This window comes from Filicampus tigris, chromosome 8, assembly GCF_054856515.1.
Source record: "Filicampus tigris isolate MCC_2025a chromosome 8, RoL_Ftig_1.0, whole genome shotgun sequence".
In the NCBI taxonomy this organism is placed as follows: Eukaryota; Metazoa; Chordata; class Actinopteri; order Syngnathiformes; family Syngnathidae; genus Filicampus; species Filicampus tigris.
Window position 1 is genome coordinate 10,062,243 of NC_141224.1, and position 19,573 is coordinate 10,081,815.

General features: G+C 39.2%; 1 protein-coding gene across 1 annotated transcript in view; it reads right to left on the bottom strand.

Annotated features, from left to right (window-relative positions):
- Nucleotides 1–6,383: 6,383 nt before the first annotated feature.
- Nucleotides 6,384–19,573, bottom strand: part of efna3b (ephrin-A3b) — a 70,384-nt gene continuing 57,194 nt past the window's right edge. Inside the window, exons 5-6 of the mRNA XM_086038970.1 lie at nt 18,393–18,470; nt 6,384–9,203 (exon numbers count right to left, since the gene is read on the bottom strand). Of these exons, the coding sequence (XP_085895096.1) occupies nt 9,085–9,203; nt 18,393–18,470 (197 nt within the window). The 3' untranslated portion in view covers nt 6,384–9,084. The remainder of the gene's footprint in view (nt 9,204–18,392; nt 18,471–19,573) is intronic.

Consider the following 19,573-nt stretch of genomic DNA (forward strand, 5'->3'; position numbering starts at 1 on the left):
AAAAAAAATCATTTTTGAGATTTTGGGGGTTAAAGTGTATGTAAATTTGAGTGTAAAAAGATGAATTTGAATTAACAGTCGGCGTCAAAGCACTTCATGATGCCAGATGGTTTCTTTCTGACAGGTTTTCTAATACATTTGTCAACAATTCAATGCCTGTGTATGCCATGAATTTTTTTATTTTATTTTTTTTACCATGGTAGCATTTACACTGCAGCCAAACTGGCATTTAATTTCATCCACATTTGATCGAGACCTAATTTGGATCTCATAATAAAAAATCATATTCATAAAAAATCCCGATGAAAAACAGCAGCCCCAAATGTACATATAGTGTATTGGTTCATTCACGTAGCTGACCTACATGCAGCTGACATACAAAACACTTATCAAAACACTCTTAAACTTGTTAAAAGAAAATAAAAGAGGTGGGCATTTTACTAAACTTTGCCGGTCCGTCATTCATCATCCGTCATTTTTTTCAAGCCGAACCAAACTTTAATCATCTGTCGTCCAGTCCGCCATGTTATGTTAACCGCGCTTGCGTCAGTAAACATCAAAGGTCCGCAAGTCCGTCAATCATCAATGCGGGGGGGGGAAAAAATGAATGAACACAAGATATTCTGAAGGCAATTATAACGACGAATGACACCTCTACAAGCGAGTCCAGATTTCCCAACAGAACTTAAACCGCATATTCTCAAGTCGCAACGTGATAATGTGTGATTGTTAACCTTCTGCTTTGCGGTCCATTTATAAGCGGCGATGACACAAGCAAACGCGCACCTAAAGCACGAGGCCCAGCACATGTGCCACATGGTGTGATTGATTCATGCGACACCTTATGCTAATAGCGGCTCAGAGGTGTTTGAATCAAAAGGTGGCTTCACGTGGAGAACATGAAATAATTAAAAGATGAAGCGTGAGGGCTTCCCCTCCCTGCTGTCAAGGCAGTCATTGGAACACTTACAAAACATGGCTGCGCTAGAGGTTACCAAACCGGGGGCCATGCAGCACGCTCCACGAAGCGTCACTTGGGGTCCGTAAAATAATTTGCAATAAATTACTGGCATATCATTTTTAAAAAGTGTATACACTCGAAACCTGCTCCTCCTCCCTACTGTAGCTTTGGGCCAGTTAAAAGCACTGGTGTTATTACAATGTCACTTTTTAAAAATTTTTTTTTAAAAGAATTAAAGGTGTAGTATTACAGGAATACACCCCCCCCATTTAAAGACATATTTTCAAGAACATATTCCAATTTTTTTGTGACTAAAGGCATCTTTTCCTAAATATTATTTTTAATTCACTTGCTACAATATGAAGTTCCTTTCCTGTCAACTTTGATTTTAATAATATTATGACTTTTGCTTGGAAAAATACAACGGTTTCATTGCAGCATGACAAATTTTCCCACATTTGTGAGATTTAAAGTGTGTTTTTGCAAACATTTGAAACAGAGGTTGAATATTTTGGCTATAATCCTAAAATTTAAGGTTGGTGTACTAACAATACGGCTCATTACTAAAAGAACAACACACCTACAGTGAAGTATGGTGGTGGCAGTATCATGTTTTGGGGCTGTTTTTCCTCACTTGGAACTGGGCGGAGTGAATTATGAACAGTTCTAAATGAATACCAAATAACAGTCAGCTTTAGCCTTAATCTTCAAGCTTCAAGGAAAAGCCTACCAGAACATCATAACATTATTGGGGGTTAATCAGAGACTCTTTATATGGAAGCAAGTGTGTGCTCTCAATATAACATGAATTTGAATTTAATTCTGAACACATCTACACCCGCGTAATACAAGGGTGTGCACACTTGTGCAACTACATTATCACATTGGTTTAGTTTTGTTGCCTCTCTCGAAAGGCTGACATCCATTTCACATTAATGGTGGAAAACGTTGACTGATTTATCGTGGTGTTGTTTCACAAAAACCTGGCATTGAACGGGGGTGTGTAGACATTTCACATCCACTTTACATTCTGATTGAGACTATTTGTGGATGCAAACACAACAAGGTAGTACACAGAAGACGGATTGAAAGTCACGTTTCCTCTGTGACTTTTAATGCAAGACCTTGACTAGTCACTGATAATGCATTCAATGCCATAGTAGTTGTGATAGTTGTTGTCAGCGCAGTGTTGGAGTGCACATCTCTCCTTGGCCTCCAGCCACACATTGTCGCCTTCCCTGTCCATGAACTCAGCGCTCTCACACACACAAACATGGTTATATCATAACCCGATAAAGCAAATCTGTCGTTTAATCCCAGTGACTCTAGTTACACAATGGCCATTGTTCCTTGAACGGATTTGTTCGTCCTCATGAAAGATTATAAAGGAGTCAACTGAGAGGCACCGTTGATCGCTTTACAGTGACACCCAGTGGCTAAGTGTAGTACTGCAGTTTGTTGGGGAAAAGAAAGTGAAGCTATGACGCATTGGCAAATACAAACATTTCGTATTTTAAAATACAGATACAAACATTTTGATTAAATAATCACACGTCTGCCTCACACTTAGGAGGTTGCAGGTTAAAATTCTGGCTTCGGAATTCCTGTCTGCAGTTAGCATTCTATCCCCAAGCTTGCATGGGTTTTTCTCCAAGTACTCCGGCTTCCTCCCATATTCCAAAAACATACATGTTAGGCTCATGGTTATAATAGTTTTGGATGTTTCATTATTGTTAGTTTTTATTTCGTTTTGACTTTTGTTTTTAAAATTCAGTTAATGTTAATTAGTTATTAGAGCAAGTTTGTTAGTTTTTTCAAAAATACTTAAGTTAGTTTAGTTTAGTCTTTGTTTGTTGCAGTACTAGTTTTTTTTTTTTTTAATATGTGGAGTATTTATGTAGTGCACAATTCTTCTGTAGTTACAGATATTGAGCAATACCGAAATAAATATATTAAAATGAAGTCTGAACGCTCACGTATGACATTAAAGACCACCTTTTTTAAAGACCACCAGTACTCAACTCTTGAGTAGTCACTGATACAAAGCACCGATACCACTAGTAATTTTGATACATACAAAATTTCCCCCAAATCACAGATAATTTTAAAGAGAGACCTAAATATCATAATAAAGCATAACATTGCTTGACATTTATCACAATTTTCTGTTATTTTTTTTCCCATTTCTCAATCAAAATATGTGATTGTACAACTTCTTTTCAAATAATGCAGTGAAGAGCAAAGTAACATTTAGAAGTACCTACCTACCATTTACATTTTGCGAACACAAGTTTGTCACAGTTTTATTCAACTGTGATATTTCAGTCTGAACACTGGGTGGCACCCAAAAAATGACGTACATGACTTAGAGGAAGAAGAAGAAATCGGACATCATATCATAGCACTATCCTGAGCTGGAAATAAAGTCAATAAATAAAGAAATAAAAGACTGACTGTTGAGCATACCACACAGGCCGAACGTCTGGCACAGGCCCAGTGACCCTCTCCCGATTTAAAATTATTTGCGACGAGTACCGATATCTGGTATTTGTCCATAGAGGAATAGGTGTAGATGGTTGTTTGTCTATATGTGCCCAGTGATTAGCTGGTGACCAGTCCAGGGTGTTGACCTAGCCAACGTCTCGCCTAGGGGCCATTAAAACAATTCAATTCCTCTTAAACCTGTTGCAACACGGATATTCCGAGCTGCCCTCGAACACATCATGAACAGTAGCCACGCAGACAACTACTCGCACAGACAGCAGATGAGACACACAGACATATGCTGAAAAAATGTTGCGTAAACCCAGATGCAAGAGACAAAAATCATTACTGGGTTGAACCTATTTGGGCCTGTGTATTACTGCATTTGCAGGATCAAATGCTCCGATAGGCTGTCAATTATCCATCCCAATAGTGAAATGAACATAACGAAGCTGATTTGAAACCCATCGGCTCAATCGCATCATTATGGTTCTCAATGCAAATGTTCTGATTATTTACACACAGGGGGTAAACGAGGACGTGATTAACACTGCAAATGAACATGAAGGAAAATAAAAGGCAAAAGCATCACGAAGGCTGAACATTATCACGTCTGACTAAATCAAACGCCTCAATGTTTTCTTTCCTCCCTCTTACAAATAATACTTGTCAGCCATTAGTCATCATTATTACACCGTCGCTCCTTGAGGCACTTTCCTGCTTTTTTGCAGGGGTAAAACATTACCTGAATTAAAGGTAATGGGTTTAAATGATATGAGTCATGTTTTACGTCTGACACTGCATTTTCCTCTTAAGCTCCATTAGTCAAAGAAAGTGCGTCATTCCTCCTGTTTATCTTCTGTCCTGCTACTTTGCTTGTGTGTGTACTCCTATGAGAATTTAGTAGGAAACCATCCAAAATTTTAAGAACTATATCACGTTTGGACAATTCATCACAAGCCATTCTCATCAACAAACACTGATGCTGACCTAAAAAAAAAAACAATGAAAATACATAATAAATACAAATTCTATATTAGTGTTAGGTCATACAGAATTACCTTCTTTACATTGATTAATTGGTTGAAAAAAAATATTTTTGAAAATAACTCTACTAAATTTTGCCCATGTAGATGTGAGCAACGGTGTGAGCGTACAACTTCATTTGTGCAAAATGCTTGTGTAAAGTTTGAGCTAATCTGTTCTATGGTCGACGGAAAATTGTTGAAACTAACTACAGAACATCAGCAGTATTCACGTGTCATTTTATTCTTGCTTCCAATCAATAAAGTAGTGCTTGAAGCAGAACACAAGGTTACATCCACTCCATCAAACAGACACAATCGTGGATGGTGGAAGACAGCAATATTGAAAAGCAACATTGTTCCCGAACACTCTCTGATTCTTTTCCCATGAAATCAAACACTTCTGAACATGACCGCGGCTGCGCAGTTAGCGCATTGGTTTGCTACGGTGCTTTCTGTTTGACTAGAGACATTTGATTGACAGCCAACATCAAAAAGTTGCAAATTACTGTGTGGTGTTTGTCTACAACAATGCAGGTGGGGACAAAGTCTCAATTCACCAGTTACCGCTAATTACCTACCTTGATAACCCCTACAGTCTTCCAGCTAATGTTTGGAGAAGTGCTGTTTCAGATAAAGTAAACTAAGCTGTCAACCATTTGAGATCATTACTGTAAGTGAAACAGTCTCTCTACTCTGTCATCGCGCTTGTCTTTCCCTCTGAATCCAAAGTTTCTCTTTACTCTGCTAAATTTTAAACCCTCGTGCTTGAAAAAGGCCTACTGATATGAAGTCATGACAGTTAAAGAGAAAACAAATAAACATGATTCTGTCTACTAGCATACATAGCATGCAGCAAGGCCTACATTGCTTACCTTGGAGCAGACAAAAAGGATCTTGAACCAACTATCTGGATGACTGCAAAGCTGTATCCAATGTCACTTTGCCACGTCACTTTTGCAAGTGCCACAAGCGCTTCCATAGCTAGCTTCATTAGCTTAGCTTGCTAGTGCCAGGGGTAGTAACCAGGCCTCACATTGATAGCACAACATGGTTGACAAGCTAGCAAAAACACACCATTACAGATAATACATCGCTTACCTTGTCTGCCAAAGCACGTTCGGCAGATGCAATCCCAACTGGAAGAACATCAAACTTGCGCCCGTTTTTCACTTGCAAACCTTAGGTAAATCAGGCCTCTAGTGGCACCAGCTGTTTATTTGTTCAAGTGGATGCCATTGAAAACAGTACAACAGACATGACTTGTGTTTAATTAGAGGCCACGCAAAGCTACATTCAACTAGTTGCACAAACATGTCCGCTCTCCAACGACTCCTTCATCTGCAATCGCTCACGTGCCGAGCAGGTGACACAAGCTCTTATTTGTGGAATAATCGAAGCGTGTAAAGGCATTACCGGCAAGGGAGAGTGTCAACTTTGATATGGAAAAAAAAAAAAATCCAATCTGACAACATTATCTACACAGCACGCACACGCTCTGCTGCAACATCTCCAGCTGTCCTCCTGGATTGGATTACCGGTCCATTTTGTCACATCCTCAAAGACAAAACCAGTTTGTATTGATGTGTTTGTTGAGACAAATAAAAGAGGCAGAAGCACATCTTGTTAAAAGTAGGATTTGTATTATTTTGTTATCGCACTCATGGTTAGAACCTCTGTTGTTATGCTTTGTTTGTTTGTTTGTTCGGTTTACATTTAAAGTCATTCCAGTCGAAAGGTAAACATGATTGTAACTGTTGTTTCCAACACTAGTAAATGCTTCTGTTGCCTCACCAGACAACACCGCGTAGACTTTCACACGCACACATACGTTCTTTTGTGTCCTAATTCTTAAGTGCAAGAATGAGTGAGCCCCCCCCCCCCCAACCCCACCCTCATAGCCATATATACACTTGGGCTGGATCACACACTGCAAGTGTTGTATCCTAATATGATCAGAACAACACACAAGGTCTTGAGAAAAAAAAAAGTTCTGCATGTATGCGTATATATATATATACATATATACATATATATATATATATATATATATATATATATATATATATATATATATATATAATGTACTTTCATCTAAAGGTGATTGCAAAGGCCGCATTCTTTTAAAAGCAGACTACAATGTAATAATAAAAAAAGCCCTCCACACAAGCTCAACAATCCAGTCTGTGTCAATCATGTAGTGTTTCAATGAAACTGTCAGAGAGAGAATACAGTGAAACCTCTAAAGTACAGGTGACACATTCAAGGCCATTTCCAACCCTCTAGTGATTTTTCCTTAGTTCCGGTTCAAAAGTAGCCATGAAAATGATTACTAAATTCAGATGGCGCCAAACTAATAACAAATGCTTTTGTTATTGACAATGTTTTTGTCGCATAATAATGTGACTGTTACTTTACTGTTGCATTTATCTGCTTCTGTTTGATGTTGCACCCTACTAAAAAGAAAAGATTTGAGCTGTTGTTGTTTCATTTTGAATGTTACTAAATCTTTTCCTGTTTACATGAAACGTAAGGAATTTCTTTTAAAGTGAAAGTCAACCCCAAATTTGTCTTTATGATAATATGTTCAATGCTGCCTCACTAGTCTAAATTGGGTATTGTGATTAATATTGCTTTTGTGGACTATGAATTAAACAGCAAAATGGACCTATTTTTATCCATCTCAGGGGGCAGCCATTTTGCCACTTTCTGTCAATTGAAAATGACATCACAGGTGCCCAGGGCTCTGGTAATGACCGATCACGGCCCAGCTTCAGAGAACAGGTGAGCCGTGAGTGGTCGTTACCTGAGCCCAGAGAAACTGTGATGTCATTTTTAGTCGACAGTAAGTGGCAAAATGGCCACCCCATGCGATGTTTTAAAATGGGTTGATTTTGCTGCTTAACAAAAACTCCACAAATGTTGTATTAATCCAAATACTGTGTTTAGACTAGCGGGGGTTCATACAACACAAGAAAAAATGTGGGTTGACTTTTCTCTTTAAGCTTTTGTTCCCTTGCTGTACTGTAAGTGAATGGAACCAGCAACTGAAAATCAAGGTCCAAACTGAACAGCAATTTTTGGTGTGTATAACCCGCCCCTTAAGGGCAACAGGAACTTCCGTTTGTCCCACACTAAAGTAAACAATTTAGAAAGCAAAAATGGAAAATATGCTTTTCCAGATTAGACTTCGGGTCCATTAGCATCAAAAGAATTAACCAAAAATGAATTGATTTCTTTGGCTTTTTTTGTGATGTCACAACAGAAGTGTACCAGTAATGCTTCTAATGCCAAATAGAAAAGCGACAAATACATTGTGTTCAACTTCAGAGGTTCCACTATATTACGGCATGCTGCAACATGTGTGAAGATGCTTCAAGCTTCATTTTAGGTAGAACAGTTGGATCGAAATGACATTTCTGCAAACACTGACAACCTCAAGGTTTGGGAACCAGTCTGCTTGCAGCCCAAGTTGACATATGGCTCCATCGTATTCCATCACTATTAACAGAGACACGTCACAGAAACGTAATAATAATTAAAAAAAACAACAAAAAAACAATCAAACGAAAGCTACGCCGAAGGACACTGAGTTTCAAGTTTGTAGAAAAAAGAAAACTCCACTTGCATTACATTTCAAAACATGTAAATGTTCATTTGCGGTCCAGTCTTGAGATTTACACGCACGCCTGAACGCCTCACATGCCGCTAGATTGTGAGGTGGGTGAGCGGGAGAGTTTGTCAGGCCGTCCCAACTCGAATCCGGTTGTCTGGCAGGGGAGTGGTAACCATGGTGAAATAAGGTGCTAGTTGCCATGGGGATGCTCTTCTTGGTAAGCAGTTGTTATAATCGGTGTAGTGGTTGACTTTTGAATGGACACAACCTCGCCACTTTCGATTAGCATTTTTTTTTCAATACGTTTTTTGCATTTGAATGAAGCGTGTGGATGCGTTGCCGGGATGTTGTTATCCGCTCACACACCCACACGTACATATATGATAAAATGGCCAATGAGATTGTGGTCGAGCATAGCAACGCCAACGCACTTCTTCATCCCTCCTCGGTATTGTTGAATGTTCACATGCAGGGATGCTCTGCCGCGACTGTGCGCGCATGTGCTTTGTTAACCTCAGACATTTAAATGCTTTTACGAATGTTTCCCCCCGGCTTGACTGCGAGTGGAGATGACGTAAAAAAAAATCTTCTGCTTGGGAAGAAAAAAAAACTAGTCCTTTACCTCTCCACACTGTTCCCATTGAAATGCTGAAAAAATCCATTCGATGCAGTTCACTTGAGTTCAACTTGTCCCGTTGCGTGAAACTATGGCAACGAACCAACAGGAAGTGAACCAGCCGATCAAATGCGTGGGTGGATTTAATGGTGTGTGTTTTTTTTTTTTTTTTTGTCTTTTACAATTATTTAATAATTTCAGTCCGATGTTGCCACTTTTATAAATGCTTTGTGTGGCGTGCATGAACCAACACCCACACACACGCGCACACGCACACAGACGACACACATACACAGACTGCTTCTTCACTGTCCCGCCCGCCGCTGTACCGTCCACCCTCCGAAGGCTCGTTGGCATGGTGACGCTGATGCGACGGCCGTTGCTAGGAGACAAAGAGCGCGGCCAGCAGCAGCATGGTGACGGTGAGCAGGAGGCGGTCCCGGGACGGGCTGCTACCGCTCACGCTCTTCTCCAACTTGGGGACAGAAGGGTTAAATTCATCTGAGGGAGAGAAGAGGGAAAAATCTGCAGTTACATGTGTGAAAAAAACCCAGACATATATATATGTATATATGTGTATATATATATATATATATATATATATATATATATATATATATATATATATATATATATATATATATATATACATACACACACACACACACACACACATAGTATATAAACACACTACTTTTGGGCCACATTTTCCTTGGTACTTTAGTTGTTTTTTTGAGCTGCTTGACTGTATAGTGTTGGGAGTAGCAAGAAGGCCGGTTGTTTTTCTATGTTCAGGGACTGCGTGGTTTGCACGTTTTTATTTATTTATTGAGTGGTCCTTATTCTGTTTGAGAAATCTTTGGGGAGATACAAAATGTTGCATTGCATCAAATATGTTCAAGTTTAAAATGGGGTGGAAAACAAGTACCTGTAACCGTTCTTTTTTCCAGCTTCGAAAAAAAAATCAACTCATGAAAACACACTTTAACTCCAAGTAGGACAACCTATGAATCAATTTTAACTGTGACCTGAAGTCAAGTGAGATTTGAGATGAAAAAGCAAACCTCACGCGATCTCATGCGAAACAGAATGAATCATAACACTGTAAAGTGTGTAATTGCACGCAATGACGGAAAAAAAGCACTAAAAACATGACTTCTGTTGACTGTTGAAAACCATCGCTTTAATTATATAAGTAATTAGGTTAATAGCGCCATGTTTTGCTTGGGGCGGCACGGTGGTCGACTGGTTAGCACGTCCGCCTCACAGTTCAGAGGTCGTGGGTTCGATCCCGGCCTCCCTGTGTGGAGTTTGCATGATCTCCCCGTGCCTGCGTGGGTTTTCTTAGGGTACTCCGGTTTCCTCCCACATTCCAAAAACATGCATGGTAAGTTGATTGGACTCTCTAAATTGCCCCTAGGTGTGATTGTCAGTGCGGATGTTTGTCTCTGTGTGCCCTGCGATTGGCTGGCAACCAGTTCAGGGTGTCCCCCGCCTACTGCACAAAGACAGCTGGAATAGGCTCCAGCACGCCCCGCGACCCTTGTGAGGAGAAGCGGGTTGGATAATGGATGGATGTTTTGCTTGTAAGTCCTATGGACTGTCATTTCCGTACCCCCGAAGCGTCCCATTGGGGTGGCAACACTTACTGGATGACCCAATTGTAAAATGCAATTGACAGTAAATATGAAGACTAGTTTGGCGTTTGTTCTTGGAGTTTGAAAGGAGGTCAATGTTGCTGTTAAGTTATTACTGTAAAGCTGTCAAGCTGCGGCTGCTACGGTCAGGACCACATGTTTTTTGTAACCTAAACATGGGTTTCATCTTGTCTTTACATCTGCAGCCGCCAGCAGTCACGCAGGTGTCTGGCTAAAAGCAGGGGTGGGCAATTCCAGTCCTCGGGGGCCGGTATCCTGCATGATTTTCTACAATATGTCTCCCTGCTGCAACACACCTGATTCAAACGCTCATATTATCAGTAAGGTCTGCAGAAGCTGGAGAACAATCAAATATTTTGAAAATATTACAAACTATAATTCAGACACCACTGCAAAGTTGAAGCACAATAAATATATTGTTAAACAAATACCGCTCAAACATTCACAATCAAAATTGGGTATTTTTATTTTTGTGAAGGCAGAGTATTTGCTACATCTTGTACCTGGTCTTAATAGGTTGTTCAGGTATGCCTAAAAATGTCCAGTGATGTTTAGAAAATAAAGCAGACAGTCGGTTGAGTGACACACGCAGCGCGTGTCAGCTGTTATTATAGAGCTCCTATTGTTCTGCAGTGACACACTCCCGTGGCAGACACACGCACACACAAACACACACCTGGTAAAGTCATAGAAATAGTGCCGCAACACCAAGTTTTGTCTCGCCGTACTTCCTGACGTGCGGTCAGACACACCTGACCCAGCCGACTAACAAGGCGGGGGAGCAGACATTTTATTATTCATGTTTGAATTGGTGCTCAAATAAAAAAAAAAAAGGCCAATATTATTGTCTGGCAGCTGCTCAGCGGCTCACACAGACAGCAGACTAATGTAATGACAAGCCGACACCTGCTTTTAAACACGGACTGCTGTCTCCCGCTGCTGTGATCTGGTGAACTCGCTGCAGCCCAAGAGATCTGGTTAAATGAGGTGTGGCCAAAGTATGGCCAGCGGGCCAGCTCGGTTCTTTAATCAGGTCCACTGGTCATTTACGTTAGCAGGAGTCCTTCATTAATACAGCGGACTTTTTTTTTTCCTGACCTCAAAACCCCAAAATATTTTATAATGCATTTTTTCAATAAGAAAAATAGCAGTCTATAATATTGTAGGTTAAAAAAAAAATGCTCTTAATGCAATGGACTTTTGTTGTGACCGCCTTGGGACAAACATATATATGCACAAGGAAGTCAGTCACAATTACTTAGACATGTTGAATTTTTCCACAGAGAATGAAGAATATATTGCTGTCATTGGTCAGAATCCTTGCAATTTTAAAATCAATTTGTGTTCAATCATCTGTTGCTTAAAGGTTTATGACACCATGACATTAACACTCTTCATTAACCTGTCTATGGAGTTTTGTATTGTTTGTTAGCATTAGGCTAAACGGACTGCTTCAAGGCAAAGCTGCGTGGTTGTTTTAAATACACGATGTGTAATTCGCATAGTTTTATGTTTAAACTTCAACTGGCAATAAGCAGCTTGAAACCTCTTTTTTTGGTAGTATTGCTGCTGCTTGTTTCCAATGCGTTGAGTTCACTGCCACTCAACAGCACTCGTAGCTCACACTTTTGCTCGCAAGTCAAAGCAAAAAATGGCTGAGCAATAAAATAAAATGTTATCACTGCCAGACATTTTTACACCCTCTTTTACTCAAACGTTTTTTAAAAAAATAAAAAATATATAAATAAATTCCTGGGATTGAATGTCTGGACTGTGAAAAGACATATAAAAACGTTTTTGGCAGTGAATGAGTTAAGTAACTGCAAATTAATCACGATTAAATTAATTGTAAATTTCATATGATTGTGAATCATTGTTTTACAGTTAAAATAAACAGTTTTGAATAACACAACAATGTTAGTAAAATAAACAATTTCCAATTGCTTATTTTATTTATTATTTCAATTGTCAATTTTATTTAAAAAATTGGTAAATAATGATCAAATGAAAAAATGACCATCAATTCTGTTTATGTGCACGTTTTCCTTTTTTTTTTTTTTTTTTTTTTTTTTTTTTTTTAAACTCCAGATGCCTCATCTGTTCTTTTTAAAAATCAAAAGTAACCTTTGAGCACAAAAGTTTAGCCACCCCTGCGTTAGACACCGTGACCGCTGTGGAAGGCAGCGAGAGACCGACGGGAGCAGGAATGAATTTTTAAAGACACAAACAAGCACAGTATCTTGCACAACTAGTTCACACACACACACACACACACACACACACACACACACACACACACACACACACACACGCACCCACCCCCACACACACACACACACGTACACACACATACACGCAAATGTGAAACATAATACACGTAATTAGTTGCTCACACGAGGTGACATGAGGGCTAGAAAACTGGTCCGTTGTATCTGAGGAGTTTAAACAATGAAGGCGCCACTGTCACGTTGACATGAAGGAAGAATATATAACATCATCTTTATGAGTGACTGCATTTTAGGGGCAAAATCATAACCTGATTTCATAACCTGATCCACTTTGAGTGACGCTCGAAATGACAGGAAGGATATGGCAAAAGACAGTAACTTATGCTGGCATACATACATGTATGTTGTAAATTCGGGATGTTCAACACTACCGGTATTTAGTTTTCAGACCAATACCAGTATGAGTACACAACTCTTGAGTAATCACCTATACCGATAACAAGTGACCGATACCAGTAGTACTTAAAATTCTATTAAACCAAAGATCATTTTCAAGATGAGACCTTTTGCTTATTTCTGACAAAAGTTACTCTGCAACACAGGATTTAAATTCTAAATAAAACACAAACAATTCACTCTGGAGGATTAAAGGAAAGCACACAAATGAAACTGGCAACTCCTGAGTTTTAGTCTTTGTTCAAAATCAATTGAAGTGTAAAGTAATGCAGGCTCAACTGTTAACTAATAAGCATGTTACTATGAAGTTGGAAAATAGGGCTGAAATATTTATCACAATTTAAGTATTTCATCATCCGATATTGATAAATATGTTTTTTTTTTTAACCTAATCAAAATAAAACAATTATTAAATGGATTTAAGATAAAATACAACAGTCCAGAGGAAACATACTACTCATATTAGAAAATATAGATCCATAGAAAAAAGTAGGCAACAGGTGCAGATAGTACTCTGTATACTACAAGTAAATAAAAGTGCTATGCTGCTTGTACTGCATTCAACAGGGAAAATAGACTTCATTATTATTATTAAATTGCACTGAATAATAACAGCATTTTATTTTTCTCAGTCGATGGAAGCGGGTAGTTGTGTATAGTATGTATATGCATGAAATGCCATGATAAAGAAAGTCATCATACCACTAAAATTGAGTTAGCAAATAACCAAATACATGCTGGTAACAACACACCAATAATATACTCTTACATGAATATCCACTTTATAAACATACACATAGTTACAGAATTTGTATATTAATGGGTCTTTGAGAGGATGGACATGGATGGAAATTAAAAAAAAAAAAGGTCAGCCATGCAAAAATTGAGTTGGCAAATAAACAATGTTGGTAGCAACACACTAAATATTCACTGTGTGTACTGCTGTTTTGCTAACCAAAACAACAGCACCTACAGTATCTCTCAAAAGTTAGCATTGTATCTATAAAGCAGTTTTAGATACAGTTTTTGTATTGGATTTCATTTGTCAGTGTTAGCAGCAACGGCTTATATTTGTACTTATCTGGAGAATCGTCTTTTACAGGTGTATTATTTTACAAAACATAACTCTGAAAGAGAGCACTGAAAATGCTCAACCTGTACAATGTTATGTAATTGGATCCGGCAGCGCACTGAAAACTGATGAAAAGCTGTTTTGACTACATAAATCTTCTTTGAGGTCATATCCAGTTGTCGGAAAAAAGTGTCCTCGGGCATTCCAGTGACTTAGCACAACACACTCGGCCGTTTGAATAGAAATGTAAGAAGAGCGCAGGCTAAATTTAACAGCTGAACTTTTGCTACCGATATGGTATTGTGAAACGACATAAATATTTATATAATAGTTTTATAGTCTGAGAAAATTGCCCCAATGGGGTGTGAGAGTGAAAATTCAAGTCCCAACATGGGCCAGAAATCTGTTTCGACCTCACTGACTTCAGTCACTTCAAACGTCAATCAGAACAATTCCTGACAGCAGCAATCATTTGTGATGCTTGTGAGTTGGGTAACTTGATGAACTCAGCGATTCAGTTCATTATGATATTCTTTTCATCATCATTTCGCCCTGAACACACATAGCCCTAAGCATCATTTTTTTTCAGTGTTATTACTTACAAAAAACACATTGAATCCTATTTATTCATATTGAAAACAGTCCAAGAATACAGTTCATCTAATATTGAGGACCATTAAAAATGGAAAATTGTTCAAGTTCAACCAAAATTGTATGTAACAAAAAAAACAAGTTTTCTAAAAAAGAAAATAGCACACTATAAAATGTTATATTAAAAACGATGTTATAATAACATAATTAAGTAGAATGTAAAGAATTAAATGGATGATGAATTAAACGCATGATGATGAATTCACATTACATTGTCTGTCTACATGTGTTGATGCACTATTTGTGTTCATTGCGTGGCCATCGTGAATTTTGGGAGTTTGAGAACGGCCGGTGCGTTCCCACCCCCCATCGCCAAATAAATTTCAGCGCATGTCGGCTTATGATTACAGGGTGAGCATCATTCCTTTATTTAAGGATTATTTCATTTACGGTATTGTATAGTGATCAACTTTAATGCATGACACATAAAGGGAAGTCAACCCAAACATATTTTTTTCGAGAATATATTCTATGCAAGCCCACTAGTTGAAACAAAGCATTCTGATAAATATTACGTTTGTGGAAAAAGAGCTTTAGAAAACAGGCCAGCTATGATTGGTCGTTACCCGAGCCCTGGGTAGTTGTGATTTTCAGTTGACAGAAGTGACAAAATGGCCGCCCCCTGAGATTGCTAAAAACAGGTGGAATTTGTTGCTTAAACTCATATTCCACAAACGCAATATTAATGAGAATTCCGAGTTTAAACTGGTGGGCCTGCTGGGAACATATTGTTGAAAAATATATGTCTGGGTTGATTTCCTCTTTAAGAACTTTAAATCTTACTTTGTGCGGTTAATAATGTTTTTGTAATGACAGTTTGAGCCCGGAACCCTTTTTTTTGGTTACATTATCTCTATGGGAACAACTTGGAAGTCAACCAGAGACTCAGAACGAATTGTGTTCAACTTCAGAGGTTGCACTTTATCAAAGTTGGAGCCAATGTAATTGCAGTTAAAATAAAAAGCCACTGGATGCAAACTACGTGCCGTCGATGCTAAAAGCGGCCGAGTGACTAACATTACATTCTCATCAGTGACATCCCTCCTGATGTTCCTGGAAGAGGTCGTCCGACACGTCGTCAGCGGTAATTGCTGCAATAATAAAGCCCATTAAAAGGAAAAAAGCTTCTGATTTCTCCGCTAATGGCCGGGCTTGCTGGTCAGGAGCTGAAACCTGAACCCTGGTGACGGGCAGATCAGCATCATCATGCTTCTCGGGGAGTTGCTCACGCCACCTTGCGCCAGATGAAATCCAATCACAGAAGTGTGGAAACAGAGAAGGAGGCTTAAATGGAGACAGTGACAACAAGCAGGCTGCTTTGAAGCTGGCTGCTATCCTGAGTGTGAAAGGTGAATAACAGTAATTAAAAAAAGTGTCACGACAAGTGTAATTAGATGTCAGTCGAGGAGACGCCTTTGCTTGTCGAGTTTGTTTATGCGCTTGTTTGTCTGCAGTACTCGCTCTTCACTCGCCTTCTACTCCGGTCGTTCTTGTTTTTTTGGGTGTGACAATTTTGAACAAAAAACATGTTTGTTTATAAGGAATTCCTTGCAAATGAAAACATACAGGCAATGAAAACATACTGTATGGCACATCAAAGAATCCATAGCTAAAGATTCAGAGGGAGAGGGCGTGGGTGGGAGACACTTCCAAAGGTGAACGAACAGAGGTTTGGCAGACCCCCGAAAATCCCCCCCATGCAGGAGCTATGAGGGTGGGAAGTTGTTATGATACGCAAAGAGATATACGGGGCAAAGAAGAACACGACAGAACGTATGAGGTATCGCAACGAGTTCATATGACCCGCAGTCATTTGCCACAGCAGCGATGACTTATTTTTTCATGACAGTTATACGAACAGACTGATTTACGAGGCAAACACACACACACACACACACACACACAGATTAATAGCAAGCACATTTTATAAACTGCCACAGAAGAGTGCAAACACTTGACAGGATGAGGATTGATGCCCACGTGGCTGCTTGCATAACCAGACCTGGCCGGGTGCAGCACAATGTTGTTGTTTTTGACGCGTGAAAGCGACATAACGCACCATTGGCGAAGACGTTTAATTGTGTCTGTCACTTACCGATTTACTACCCGCATCGCTGCCAACGGTAAATCAGCGCTGATAGATTTAGTATCATTCCTGTGACATCAATTGCTGTGTAATCCTGCGCAACATAGGGCTTGACAATTTGTTGTAACGGTGGGAGAAATCCAGCCTTTCTGTATACGCTCACAATGCAATCAAGTCGGGGCCAAAAGTCTCAAATCGACTCATCATGTTTGTCATACACACTGCTGATTTCAGCGGTGTTCGGCCTTGGGAGTCAGAATCAAATACGTTCTATATTGTTTTAATGAGTGTTAAGTATATGCAAATATAGGGAAGGGCATAATCAATTGATTTATTCTTAGGAATTTGGTCGATTGTGCGGAATTGATAAGTGAAAATTTGAAAATTGAAAATTTGATACACCATGGAAATATAGTTAACAACCCTGACAGATTTGAATGATTATATATTTAAAAAAAAAGAAAAAGAAAAAAAATCAAGTATAGCAATTCGGCTTCAAAATCATCACATTTGTCCCTGGAACTAGAAGGTTCATATCAGATATGTTCAGTGCTGCAACTTTTCTACTGGAATTCATCAGAGCACTTCGCCACTAGCAGGATCTTCTTTTGGCTTTTATCAATTACCAATAGTGAGTTTTCGCTAGTGGTTAGCAATAGAATCGCTGCCCCAAAGCGGTTCAGCAGTATTTTACTTTAATTTCAATCGTGTATTGAATTGATTAAAAAAGTTTGAGTTTGAATCACAGCTCTCGATTCTATGCTATGCTAAGTTACCACGATCCTTTAAATTATATTTCACAATGTAAAAAATAAAAGTTCAAAGCATACATGGTGAAGCAGCATTTAGGTGTTACGCTGTATGCAAATGGAATAAACTGGAAACAGAAGTAAAGTCAGCCCCAAGTGTGAATGCTTTTAAAACCAGGTTAAAAACGATTGTTTCCCCCCACAGCTATGATTAAGGTCTTTTAAAGCATTTTCAAAATCATTATTTCCCCCTAAATCTTGTTCTTGCACTATATATTCTTTAAAATTTTTGTAAGCTACTTTTTATCTCTTTGCTTTGTTTTAAAATTTCTTTCACCTTTTTGTTTGTTAAATGCTTTTAAATGTCATACTTTGTGAAGCACATTGTGTATGGAATCTGCAATATAAATAAAGCTGCCTTGCCTTTCCTTACAATCTTTCGGGACATTCTTGTGTCTTTTTAAGCCAGAACTTACCCATCCGGCACATAAAGAATAACCTAAACTCAAAATTTGGCATGAGGATGAATAATACAGGTCTTCATAGCATACAACTGTAATTTCTGGTTAAAGACAATTTCCATCTGAGAGCGAACAATTGTGCCTTGTTAGTAAAGAATTCCACCTATAGGAACAAATGACGTTCATGTTCTTTTATGACATTTGGCATGAACGCTGACGACCCAGCTGTGATTCCAGGGTGAACAAGTATGAGTGTGTCTTGTTACATCCAGATGTGCCTCAAAGATGTTTTCAACACTCGCTCAGGTGTGAAGAAGAAAATGACTCACCGACGTCGTCCATTTTTAGGCCCGGTGTAAGCGTGTAGTCTGCCTCTGTTGTTTCTGGCTCGTCGTCTACATCGGAGGCTAAGAGCGAGAGGGCGAGGGAGCAAGGGTTAAACTATTGACCAAAGGGCTTTTAATTACTTCTAACCGGTGATCTTGACAGACACGTGCAAGAGAGCAGCAAAGGGAAGAGCACGGGGGTTAACAAAATGGCCAGGAGCGCACTGACTGACAAGCCATGGCAGCACTGTGAGTGCAGAGGAAGAGGGGGGGGGGGATGTTTGGAGTGAAAAGAGATGAAGGGCGACGGAGTCCGCCATGGAGGAGAGGTTAATATTTCAGGGGTGGCTAAGTTAAAAAGACCGGAAAGGCCAGGGATCAAAGTGTGTGAGTGTGTGCGTGTGTCAGAGACAGTGAGAGAGGTTAAGACTACATATACATAGCCACCCACTGACCACACATAGCAGTAATAAATTGATTCTGACAAGGGGTGAAGATGATGGTTGGGGAGGGATGGAGAAAGGATGACCATCAAAGAACTGTTGCTGCTGAGTCAGAGAGAGAGAGAGAGAGGGGAGGAAGGACAGAACAAAAAAAAGAAGAGAGGGAAAAACGGCAACGAGAGTTGTGTGTGGAAACACTGCAGGGAAAACTCAGCAGGAGTATTACTAACACACCATACCTGTTTTAGACTGCATGTGTGTGTATGAGGTGTGTGTAGACGTAACTTGCATTTTCTAATCAGGCGGCAGAGGAGAAAAGCAATAAAAAAATGGATGGGTGGATGATTATCGAATCAAAATCCATGTTTAAAAATTGGGTCCCCTTCAGTACATAACCAGCAGATGTGCCCAGAAAAACACAAAAACGTGTACGTGTGTGTACATGCAAATTCTGTCCTGGTGTGAGTATCCTTACACTACCGCTTAAAAAGAGACATGCATTTTATTTTTCACAATTTAAAACAACTTACAGAAGCGTGGAACTGCCAATGTGGAATAAACATTTTTCACTGGCAGATACATTCAAACTTGCAAGTATGTTCAAATGTGCTTACAAAGTATTCGCATGCGCAAGTCAATACGGGAAAACATGCATTGCACACATAATAATGAAGCCATAAAGAATAAGAACTAACCATGTTGATTTACTTAACTTTCAAACATATTGGTATAATGTGGGCC